Raw genomic sequence first — 10,659 nt, 5'->3', positions numbered from 1 at the left:
ACTGTCAGGTGAGGTCACGTACGTACTCGTCTTGTCATATCATTTGTGCGTTTTAAATTGCAGTATTTAGCTTAAAGAGTTTCGGAATGTCTCAAAAGTAGTTTTTATTTAATTTTTTATAATAAAAAAAATTGTCAGCTATTTTTGTTCAATCGACAGGGTTTGAGGCTATGTGAGCAAACGCATCCCAAATGTCAATCTCCATGGCAACATGGCGGCATCAAAACACTGTATGATCGGACCCTTTGGATTTGATTCGCAACAGCTGCAGAGCAGCGTATACCGATTGTCAACATTTTGTAATTTTTACAATTTTTGGTAGCATTTTGCCGCTTGCAGTGTAAGTGTGTGCGGAAAAACGGGGAAATTCCCCACACCAAATCGGTATATTACTCGTGTTTGATAAATATGATGTTCCGTGACAGGTTGTTTGACGCAAAGCGGTAGTTCCCAGTGCAAAAACGCTTCCTTCGAAAACAATTCCATCCGGCGTTCTTTCGGTGCTGATCGAAAAGTATTGATCGTCCGTCTCGAGAATGAGTGCAAACGAAGGTATGAATGCTGGCCAGCAGCATAATGGCACTGTGGGCATCTAATGCTAACCAATCGGTTACATTCCACCAGATCAACAAGAGCAACAGCGTGCCGATTCTCCCACGGTCGAGGAAGAGGAACGGCCACCGGGTGCGGGCGAGGTAGCCGAACATGAGATCGTTAAAATGGAGGACGTAATTACGATCGATCCGGAAACGACCGAGGTTGATCTGAATCATGGGCGCATCGGGAAGATCGAGAACCTCGAACCGCTAACAAAGCTTGAACGGTATGTGGGCGCTATCGTGTGGGGGAAATCCCTGCTCACCGCAACGAGCGATCATGACTCATTGTAAGATTCAAACCTCGATTTACAGACTGTACCTACGCTGGAATTTGATAAAAAAGATTGAAAATCTGGACCATCTAACGTCCCTCGTCGAGCTGGAGCTGTACGACAATCAGATAACGGAGCTGGAAAATCTGGACCAACTGGTTAATCTTGAGTGGGTTAAACCGTGGCAATGGCAGTTGAGCGGAAAAACTTACCTTTTCTTCATTTTCCTTTTTTTTTCTTCCAAGGATGCTCGATGTGAGTTTCAATCGATTGCATCAGATCAAGAACCTGTCCGCGCTGACCAATCTGCGGAAGCTGTTCCTGTGCGCTAACCGCATATCGGTGATTGAAAATCTGGGCCACTTCACCAACCTGACCATGCTGGAGCTGGGCGATAATAAGATCCGGGTAGGTGTTGTTGATCCCGGGCGTAAGGATCGCTCAACTGATGCATAATTCTTCCCATTTACAGAAAATCGAAAACCTCGACACTCTTACCAACATGACCCACCTGTACCTGGGCAAGAACAAGATAACGAAGATCGAAAATCTCGACCAGCTGGTGAAGCTGGAATGCTTAAGCTTGCAGTGTAACCGGCTGACCAAGATCGAAAATCTGGACCGGCTAGTTAATCTGACGGAGCTGTATCTGTCGGAAAATGGTATAGAGACGATTGAAAATTTGGACCAAAACAAGCAGCTCGAAACGCTCGATCTGGCAAAGAACCGGATCAAGCGGATCGAAAACATTGAGCATCTGGAAGCGCTGGAAGAGTTTTGGGTATGTACGAGTGGCTGCAAACCGGCACCACCCCTCTCCGATGAGACTGAATGGTCCATTTTCTTTTAGATGAACGATAACGGCGTATCGGAATGGGGTTGCGTGGATAGGCTGGCCAACAATAAGCGGCTGGCGACGGTCTATCTCGAGCGCAATCCGGTAGCGAGCGATGTCAACTATCGGCGAAAGCTGAAGCTTGCCGTGCCCTGGTTGCAAAAGATTGATGCGACACTGTGCCGTTAGTAGTGTACTGGGGGTAAAATGGGTATTAAATGCAGCTAAGCCCCATTAACAATTGATTGTATTAGGTATTGTAGTTGTATTACAAATCAGATGACATAGGGATCATTAGTTTAAGGCACAAAAAGGAAGCTTCTGTTGGAATGATGGAGCCGCCTGGTGGTTTACGAGTGTGGGGTCTTTCTGGCTGATTTCTTCTCTCATCTGGACCGTTCTGTTGAGTCAGAAAGCCAGAAAATCACCAGACTCTAGTGGCCCATGTAACTTCATGTTAAAGACACCAAACAACCCGGCTCTAACAGTTTTTTTTTTCACACCATCCAAGTGCTCAAAGAAGGCGTGATGAGTCCAAATAGAGATGAAAAATTATGCCTACACAAAATGAGCAGAAACATTAACTTTAAGGCTAGATTAATTGAAATACCATTGAATTTTGCATACAAATAATTATTTGCCTTAGTGACATTTTATTCATTCACTTTACTAAACTTGAAGAACACGCTAACATGACTTAAAACATAAACAAGGGCAGATGAATAGTTGTTGAGCCGGGCCTCTATCGCGCGTTACGGGTAAAATCATGTCGAAGAAGTGTAGCAAAAAAACCCAGAACCTCTCGCGATTTGTTTGTGATCGAAAAGCAGCTCTATTGGCGCGCTATATTGCATTGGCCAAAGTGTATGTGTGTGCGACGGAGGGGGCTATTTAGAAGCGAAAATAATACGAAAGAACGCCAAAACCGATTATGGCGCTAGTTAACACACAAATCCTCCCGGATAGTTGGAGGAGGTGTTGGTCGTGGTGGTGGTGGTAGGATTGGTGGAATCGGTTTCCTTGCCGCTCTCGCCATCGTTTGCCTCGATCGCTCGCAGCTCATCGTCCTCGTCGTCGTCCTCGTCGAACGATTGGCCGGTCGCCCGCTTCAGCTCCATCCGGTAGCGTTGCATCTTGCTCTCCTGATCGGTCAGCAGCTCCAGCAGATCTTCCTGGTCCTTGCGCAGCTTGTCCAGCTCGGTGCCGGACTCGTTCGCTTTGCTTTCGGCCGCCGCAACACGCATTCGCAGCTGCTCCAGCTCACTCAGTAGGCGACTGTTTTCCGACTCGTAGTAGGCGATCTTCGAACGATCCGTCTGCTGTTCGAGCGTCAGCAGGGAAAGCCGCTTCTCGAGCGCTTCCTGCCGATCGCCCTGTGCCGGCAGCAGGTGGAGCGGGGAAGAGGCCGAGGAGGAAAGGGTTTGCTGACGCAGGTCGGACGCTGCCTGGAGCTGTGCCTTGAGAAGTATGTTTTGATCCTGCAGCTGGCGGTTGCTGGTTTGCGATTGGTCCAGCGCACCGGTTAGCTCGTGCAGCTTCGCTTCGGTGTGCGCGAGTTGCTGCTGGAGCGACTGTAGCCGCGCATCCTGCTCCCGGATGATGTCTTTGTACTGTGCCACCAGACCGGACGCTTCCTGGCTGAGGGTAAGCTCGGTGATGTTTTCTCCCCCGGAACTGAACCCGTTCACCGTTTTCGTGATGACCGCTTCGAGCGCTTTAAACAGGCGGCAGAACTCATAATCCAACAGCAGATCGGTGGTGGCCGCAATGCGTATCTGCGGCTGTTTGGCCGATTTGCTGTAGTTTTCGTGCTTGGACACCTCGCCCAGCTTTTTGTTGTACGTGTCGAGCCCGATGCGTTTCACCAGCAGCTGGCAGAGGAACTCGCGCTGATGCTCCTGCACGCTGTTATCGTTGAACTGGATGCAGATGCCCATCAGGAAGGCGCACAGGCCCTGCACCAGATACTCGTTGTCGCCGTGCTCGTTGGCGGATATTTGCCCGGTCAGGTAGGCGACCGTGCCCGGGATGGAGAGGAATGTACGTACCGCTAGCTGACAGTGGCTCAACCACACGGACAGCAGCATCAGCAGACCGACCTTGCTCTGGAATTTGCAGTGCGCCTGCTGGAGCAGCTGGTTGCACTGTTCCAGCAGCGAGACCGGCTTGCTGGTGTGCGAGGTGGCCAGCACCACACGCAGCAGCTGCTCCTTCTGGGCCGGGTTTTCCAGCAGCGCGTGGCTCATCGAGACGGCCGCAAACCAGTTCGACAGCGGGTCCGTACTGAACAGACTGCGGCAGAGCAGCTGGCCGCTGGTGATGGCGGTCGATTGCTCCGAAGACTGGAGCAGAGTTTTGACGAGCGATGTTTGGCCACTTTCGTTGCGATACAGATAGCTCTGGAAGCAGTAGAGTACGGCACAGCGCAACGAGAGCGGTTGCTTCTCGTTCACCATCGACATTAGCAGCAGCACGATGGCCGACAGGGGTGGATCGCACGGTGCAACGAACGAGTTGAAATAATCCTGATTTTGCCCATCGCCCCGGATCACCTCCGCGATCGTGTTGATCGTCTCGATCAGCAAATCCGGCGGCACACCGCTCGCCATGATGATGTTGCAGATTGCGGACAGCAATCCGGAACTTCGGATCGCTTTCTGGCATGAGCTGATGACCTGCTGGGGATTGCTGGGACACACAAGCGCCCTTACCACCTGCAGCATACAGTGCAGATTGGAAACCTTCTGTGGGCTCATCCCCGCTTGGTCTTGGTCAGTGGACAGCTCCAGCATCGGAGCCAACCTTTGAATGTACGATCCTTCCTTGAAGAACTGCTGGTTGCTGGGATTGTTCTTCAGCAGGTTCAGCATCAGTATGAGGCAGTCCTCCACCACGATACCACCGTCCGAGCAACCTTCCTCCTTGATCACGTCCAGCAACCGATCGAACGCATTCTCGAACGCAACAATCTTCTGTATGTTACCGTTTCCCTTGGTCAGCTGTATCATCAGCAGCAGCGCATCGTTCCGTATCACCTCCCGGCTGTCGATCAGCAAATCCATCATCTTCGACACGCCCATCGGGCTGACGAGCACTATCTCCTGTATTTCCTTTGGTCGGTTAGCGAGCAGATTGGTGAGCAGCTTGATCGCTGCCCACCGCACACGGAAGTCGTACTCCTCCAGGCAGCCCAGCACCAGGCACACGTTGTCGGAGTTCTTGATGAAAATTTCCGTAAACTGTTCACCGATGTTAGCCGTCACGTTCGGATTGTCCTGCTCCTCGTCGAACTGCTCCGGTGACGTCACATGGCACAGCGTGTCCAAGCAGTAGCCAATGATCTCGCAATCCGTGCGATCCGTCTCGAGCACCTGCAACATCGCGTTCATACCGATGCCCACTTCGATGCGATACTTTTTCGACAGCGCTTTCAGCGCCCGGCAAGCATCCCGTCGGTCATCTAGCAAGGTGGACGATGTTACTCGCTCCACTAACAGTTCCACCTGCAAAGTTGAGCCCTCAATATGTTAGTTCCGAATGGCCACCGGGGTGCAAGGGTTCGTTCTCCCGGTCAGCGGGAACGATAAGCTTACCGTTTCGGCACCGCTCGGTGCTTGGTTCGGCTGCTGTGAACCGAGCACAGTCTGCAGGCCACTTTTGAGGAAGTTCATCCTGGTGGCGCTAGGAGATGGACAGCAGACCCCTCCCACCCACTAACTGCCCTGCTACACTTTCAAGCGAAACTATTAATTTTCACTCCACAACTTGCTTTCCGTTCGCTGCCCGAGGAATGGTACACGTCAATATTTTCGGTGGCAAGATTGTTTTGACTGTTTTGACAGATGGTCGGGCGCTCCAATCGGGCGGAACCCAAACAAACGGTTCATTCATCTGTTCGAGGGTGGTAATGAATGCTTGCAATTGCATTTCTTTGTCACGAAAAGCATGTTTTAAACTCCGGAATTGTGGAAATGTGGTGAAATATTGCACAAAAATCGCAAAAACTCATCGTTTGGTGATCCACGCAGGGCAGTTTGAAATTGACATTTGCCAGCTGTCACGATGATTGTATCAACAACTGTCAAACTCAGCGGTGTTTGTTGGTTTACAGCAAGGTGTATGTATTTAGAAGGTGGATTTTTATCGATTTGACAGGGCGACATTTTAGTCGAGTTATGTCAGAGTTTGTTTACAAAAACATATGGTATAGGGCTACCAACATGAACAAACAGCCTCGATTCTCAGTCCTTTGAGCAATTTCGCTAATTTATGGGTCATCTTCGCATATTAAGTATTGTCCCACAGACGATTGACGATATTTGGTTGCATTTTTCGTCAAAAAATCGCAAGCGATACCACCACCGGCGCCTCCTCCGACGCTGCCGTCATACTTCTCAATACCCTTCCCCTTGATCACCTCGGAACTGTTATGTCAGGTCGAGAAATGTCAATTTGCTCTAAACAACTCTACCTTCTATATCTACATACCTTGGTTTACAGGAAAATTGCACATTACCGTGATTGCAACAAAAAGCGGAGACATCTCCGACTGATTTTAATTAACCCAGTGCTAGTTCGAATAGTTTGTTTTAAGCGTAGCCATGTCCGATATTCAAACGCTGATAGATATGGGATTCCCCAAGGAGAAGGCGTAAGCATAGCGCGGGGCCAAAAGCTCAACTCATTCCCCAAAAAAAACCTGTCCCCGGTGCTAACTGCTGTTCCTTTTGCAGCGAACGGGCTCTCGAAGTGACCAACAACAAAGGTGTAGAACAGGCGATGGAATGGTTGCTGGCACACGCCGATGAACCACTGCCACCACCCGCGGCATCCGGCCCTGCCGGCGATAGTTCCAGCTCGACAGCCGAAGCAACGGACCCCACCACCACCGACACACCGGCAGGAGGGTCGACCGACGACCAATCGGCCGCGGCTGTAGCGAAATCGCTCAAATGTGACGAGTGTGGCAAGCTGTTCAAATCCCAGGAGGAGGTCGAATTCCACGCGGCCAAAACGCAGCACAGCAGCTTCTCGGAGTCGACCGAGGAGAAGAAACCGCTCACCGAGGAGGAGAAGAAGGCACAGCTCGCCCTGCTGGAGGAGAAGATGCGCCGCAAGCGGCAGGAGCGCGAGGAAAACGAAAAGAAGGAAGCGATGGAGCGGGAGCGGCTGCGCATCAAGTCGGGCAAGGATATGCTGGAAGCGCGGCGCAAGATGGAGGAACAGGAGATGAAGAAGCTGATGGACCAGCGGAAGCGCGAAAAGCTGGAAAGCCAGCAGGCACGGGATCGCGTCCGGGCTCAGATTGAGGCCGATCGGGCTGCCCGCAAGGCGAAAGATTCCGGGTAGCTAGTAGCATCCTTCTTGAGCGACCTATTTGGCCAAGTGTAATAACTCTTGCTTTCTCGTACCGCTTCTAGGGAAACCACTGCCGTATCACCCACCTCCACAACGAGCAGCCCACCACTGCCGGTCGCTACGCCCAACCCGACGTCCACCACACCATCGAAACCGGCGGAGACGAAAAATTACACCACGGCCAAGATTGCGATCCGTATGATGGACGGTACGCAGCTCGTGCAAACGTTCCAGGCCGGCGAGCAGTTGGCCGCGGTGCGGCTGTTCGTGCAGCTAAAGATGGACTCGGTCGATGCGTCCTTCGGACTGATGACCAACTTCCCGAAGAAGGTGTTCAGCGAGGAAGAGTACGACATGCCGCTGGACAAGCTCGGCCTTGTGCCGAACGCAGTACTGATCGTAACGAAGGCACCCTAGACGTAAGAGTAAGCTGTTTGTATAAATTCCCTCTAACCAATACGGTTCGATTGTCGGTTCGATTCGGTTGTTTGTGATCTATCTGCGGTATAAACGATATGTAAAAACGATCTCTTTGATCGCGAAAGGCTGGTACATTGCTGTTCCCAATTGGTGAGGAGATTTATTAATCGTCCGAACACATAATTCTACGTGCTGTTCCTTATCCTCTTTGGCTCTGCAATCGGTCCAGTCAACTTCCCGGGCACAAAATTTACACTAAAATTACCTCGACAAACTCGTACGATTGCTGTTGACCATCCTTTCGTTCCGTAATCCGTTCGTACACCACCGTTTCGGGACGTTTCACCTTCGGTTGCATATCGGCCGGCACACTGGCCGGAATGAAGATGGACTTGGCCCCGTTACAGTTGCTAATGACCGTGGCAACCCGCGATTCGGGCAATGCCGTACGTTCCAGCCCCACAATGCCATCGCAATCTGCCGATTGAAGCTGCTTGTCGAAGCAGATGCGCACCTCGTTCAGCAGCTGCTGGCGCGTCTTGTGATCGTAGAAGCATTCGATCGCCACATTCTTTCCGTAGTATGCAACCAGCGCTTTGTTGAGTGTCGCCAGGCTGTAATTGTAACCGGGCTGAATGCCACCGCTCGCGGCGAAAGCGCCATCGACCGAATGTTGCTCCAGCCAGGTAAGTCCCTGCTGAAAGTATTTGCTTTCCGTGTTGAGCTGCTCGATGGTTTCGGCGGCACAGGTGCCGTGCTTCAACCATTCGTGCTCCCACAGCGAATCGTCCGGCTTGTTTTTCTCCACATTCAGCCAATGCTCCTTGAGCTGCTGCTCGATCGGGGCGAGTTGCGATGGATCGAAAATGGCCGATTTGTTGCAGAAGGCGGGTCCGATTGTGTTCCACTTTGTCGGCCAAATGCCATGAATCGTCCAGACGGTGGCCGGCGAGGGTAGGCCACAGATGTGACCCTTGCCCGTTTCACGCCACTCGTAGCAAGCGGTGATTGGCCAGCGTTGCGTGAAGATGAGTAGATCGAACGGATGCTGCTGATCTACGATGGTGATCGAATTTTCCCGTGAATCTTCATGCTCGTACCTGGAACAATGAAGCAAATGCAATAAAGCCTCACCACACTGACCGGGCAAAGATCGCTTTCAACTCACCCGCTTGGTGCGGCAAGACAAAAATGCACCAAAACTGCAGCACAAACAATTCTCAGCAACATGTTTACACTACCGATCGACGCAGCGGCTTGCAACTGTGTGCGATCTGACACACGGCGCGTTACCTGATCCTGACACGAGTGCGTTGCGATCGTAAATAGACCAGTGACGTAAATAGCCATCAAAAAGGAATGCGAAGAATGTGTTTGGCCGTTTCCGAAGGGTGTAGCGATAAGCACGGCTTTTGGTCGACTTTCGTTCGATCGACGAATGATGCGCAAGCATCGTTATCAAGCGAATTTGATTACATTTTTTAAACTTTGGTAAATTTTGCTTGAGATGTGGGCCAGAATAATAACCCAATTTTACCGACGTTTCACGTGATTACCCTATGTCCTTAGCGATCCACCGAACTGTCAATCGTCTTCTGGTGCGTGTACTTGATCTGGCGTTAGTGAGAACACCATCCGTGACTCGGAGGTGGAAACTTTGGGGACAATCTTCTATAAATCAATCCAGATCCTCACATACGCTTTGGTTTGAGGCTCTCCTATGCAGCAGAAGCTTACCAAAGGATCGAGCTAGCGAGTACTAAACCCTCGCCTTGGAGCTAACACTGATCCACGCAGGGGTGATGTACAGATAGGTGACCGCTCCTTCGAAGTCGTCCAAAACTTCACCTGTCTGGGATCAAAAGTCAGCACCGATAACAACATTGACGTTGAGTTACGCGCAAGGGTGCTGGCTGCCAACCGGTCATACTACAGCCTGAGGAAACTCCACTCCACTGAAAATACCTGTCACGACGGACGAAGCTGGGACTGCACAGAACATTTATAGTCCCAGTACTCACATACGCCTCTGAGACATGGACTCTGTCCAAAACTGACGAAGCCCTCTTAGCCGCGTTCGAGAGGAAGATGCTCAGAAGGATTCTTGGCCCCCTTATGTGTGGAAGGACAATAGAGGAGCCGCTACAATGACGAGCTCTACGAGCTGTACGATGATCTCACCATCGTGCAGCGAATTAGACTACGCCAGGCTCCGGTGGGCTGGTCACGTCATGAGAATGACACCGGACAACCCAGCCCGTAAAGTGTTTTGAGGCCGCCCACACGGAAAAACAGTGATGGAGTGATGGCGTTGATACGTCCGCCAGACCGGCCGGGATAATTGATTGGCAGACGACGGTTCTGGATCGTGAGCGATATCAAGGATTCTTGCAACAGGCCAAGACCCTGAAGCGATTGTAGTAAGCGCCGGTAAGTAAGTAAGTACTTGATGATAATACAAAATACCCCTACGTTGATTTCCCTTTAGGATTGTCCGGGGAGGGAATTCTACTTGCTCCTTCCTGCTCTCTTCGTCCTTCCTTCCATCCTTCCAGGTGATCCTCCGGGAGATTTTCCACGAGGTTTCCTTGTCGTGGTCGGGACGAAACTAATTTTTTTCCCTTTATTTATAGAGGCTTTGGATCTTTGAGACCTCATTCGTCTCTTTCCTGTCTATTGTTACATACTTACAACCGCTTTGCGGTCTTGGCCTGCTGCAACAATCCTCGATACCGCTCACGGTTTAGCGCCGTCGTCTGCCAATCCGCTATCCCGGCCGTTCTGGCGGACGCATCAACGCCATCACTCCATCTCAATTTGGGCCTACCACGCCTCCTCTGTCCTTGTTGTTACATATGTGTGGTAAAAACTATTGTGAGTATGGCTTAGCTTATGCTTCGTGAAATATGAAAACTACGAATTTATAGTTCTCGGTACAGGTTGCTGATGTGTAAAAATCGGATGAGGCTGTTCTGCTGTTGTTTGTCGGGTGATAGTATGATGGCTAGGTCGGTATCAAGTTGGCAGGTCGCTCAGTGTGTAGTGTATCGATGGCAATCGGTAAGGATGTGGCGGGCGGTAATGTCGACGCCACAGAAGCTGCTAAGTGGAGGAATGGATCTGTCGAGAAGGTAGGAGTGTGTCAGGCGGGTGTGACCAATGTGAAGGCGGGTAA

The 10,659-nt window shown here is 51.0% G+C and overlaps 4 protein-coding genes across 5 annotated transcripts; 2 read left to right on the top strand and 2 right to left on the bottom strand.

Annotated features, from left to right (window-relative positions):
• The first annotated feature begins 196 nt into the window (after nucleotides 1-196).
• LOC118513399 (protein phosphatase 1 regulatory subunit 7) lies at nucleotides 197-2,480 on the top strand. 2 transcript variants are annotated; one of them, XM_036059079.1, is made up of 7 exons: nucleotides 197-340; nucleotides 426-552; nucleotides 625-823; nucleotides 912-1,040; nucleotides 1,117-1,279; nucleotides 1,344-1,652; nucleotides 1,722-2,480. In XM_036059079.1, the coding sequence occupies exons 2-7, from the start codon at nucleotides 537-539 to the stop codon at nucleotides 1,893-1,895; spliced, it is 990 nt and encodes a 329-aa protein (XP_035914972.1). In that variant the 5' UTR covers nucleotides 197-340; nucleotides 426-536; the 3' UTR covers nucleotides 1,896-2,480. The 2 variants fall into 2 exon arrangements, with proteins under 2 accessions (XP_035914972.1, XP_035914974.1); XM_036059081.1 differs by lacking the exon at nucleotides 197-340 and having other exon boundaries at nucleotides 347-552; nucleotides 1,722-2,086.
• Nucleotides 2,324-5,529, bottom strand: LOC118513389 (general vesicular transport factor p115). The gene is made up of 2 exons (XM_036059066.1): nucleotides 5,300-5,529; nucleotides 2,324-5,209 (listed from the first exon to the last, which is right to left on the bottom strand). Exons 1-2 carry the CDS (start codon nucleotides 5,375-5,377, stop codon nucleotides 2,648-2,650), a joined length of 2,640 nt encoding a protein of 879 aa, XP_035914959.1. The 5' UTR covers nucleotides 5,378-5,529; the 3' UTR covers nucleotides 2,324-2,647.
• Nucleotides 5,530-6,198: 669 nt separating this feature from the next.
• On the top strand, nucleotides 6,199-7,616 carry LOC118513398 (UBX domain-containing protein 1-A). The gene is made up of 3 exons (XM_036059078.1): nucleotides 6,199-6,357; nucleotides 6,440-7,051; nucleotides 7,127-7,616. The coding sequence occupies exons 1-3, from the start codon at nucleotides 6,308-6,310 to the stop codon at nucleotides 7,479-7,481; spliced, it is 1,017 nt and encodes a 338-aa protein (XP_035914971.1). The 5' UTR covers nucleotides 6,199-6,307; the 3' UTR covers nucleotides 7,482-7,616.
• A 1-nt stretch (nucleotide 7,617) lies between these two features.
• LOC118513397 (ribonuclease Oy) lies at nucleotides 7,618-8,855 on the bottom strand. The gene is made up of 2 exons (XM_036059077.1): nucleotides 8,653-8,855; nucleotides 7,618-8,584 (listed from the first exon to the last, which is right to left on the bottom strand). Exons 1-2 carry the CDS (start codon nucleotides 8,832-8,834, stop codon nucleotides 7,735-7,737), a joined length of 1,032 nt encoding a protein of 343 aa, XP_035914970.1. The 5' UTR covers nucleotides 8,835-8,855; the 3' UTR covers nucleotides 7,618-7,734.
• Nucleotides 8,856-10,659: the final 1,804 nt, after the last annotated feature.

Source organism: Anopheles stephensi, chromosome 3, assembly GCF_013141755.1.
Source record: "Anopheles stephensi strain Indian chromosome 3, UCI_ANSTEP_V1.0, whole genome shotgun sequence".
NCBI lineage: Eukaryota > Metazoa > Arthropoda > Insecta > Diptera > Culicidae > Anopheles > Anopheles stephensi.
This window is presented reverse-complemented; position numbering and strand designations above follow the sequence as displayed.

Bases quoted from the DNA above. Each gene is read 5' to 3' on its own strand.
- LOC118513399 (XM_036059079.1), top strand. The intron at 1,041-1,116 runs GTGGGTTAAACC...TTTTCTTCCAAG, and splicing joins GACCAACTGGTTAATCTTGA to GATGCTCGATGTGAGTTTCA. The intron at 1,280-1,343 runs GTAGGTGTTGTT...TCCCATTTACAG, and splicing joins TGGGCGATAATAAGATCCGG to AAAATCGAAAACCTCGACAC.
- LOC118513389 (XM_036059066.1), bottom strand. From the start codon at position 5,377: ATGAACTTCCTCAAAAGTGGCCTGCAGACTGTGCTCGGTTCACAGCAG. The intron at 5,210-5,299 runs GTAAGCTTATCG...TCAACTTTGCAG, and splicing joins CACCGAGCGGTGCCGAAACG to GTGGAACTGTTAGTGGAGCG.
- LOC118513398 (XM_036059078.1), top strand. From the start codon at position 6,308: ATGTCCGATATTCAAACGCTGATAGATATGGGATTCCCCAAGGAGAAG. The intron at 6,358-6,439 runs GTAAGCATAGCG...TTCCTTTTGCAG, and splicing joins GGATTCCCCAAGGAGAAGGC to CGAACGGGCTCTCGAAGTGA. The intron at 7,052-7,126 runs GTAGCTAGTAGC...TACCGCTTCTAG, and splicing joins CGCAAGGCGAAAGATTCCGG to GGAAACCACTGCCGTATCAC.
- LOC118513397 (XM_036059077.1), bottom strand. From the start codon at position 8,834: ATGGCTATTTACGTCACTGGTCTATTTACGATCGCAACGCACTCGTGT. The intron at 8,585-8,652 runs GTGAGTTGAAAG...TCATTGTTCCAG, and splicing joins TGTCTTGCCGCACCAAGCGG to GTACGAGCATGAAGATTCAC.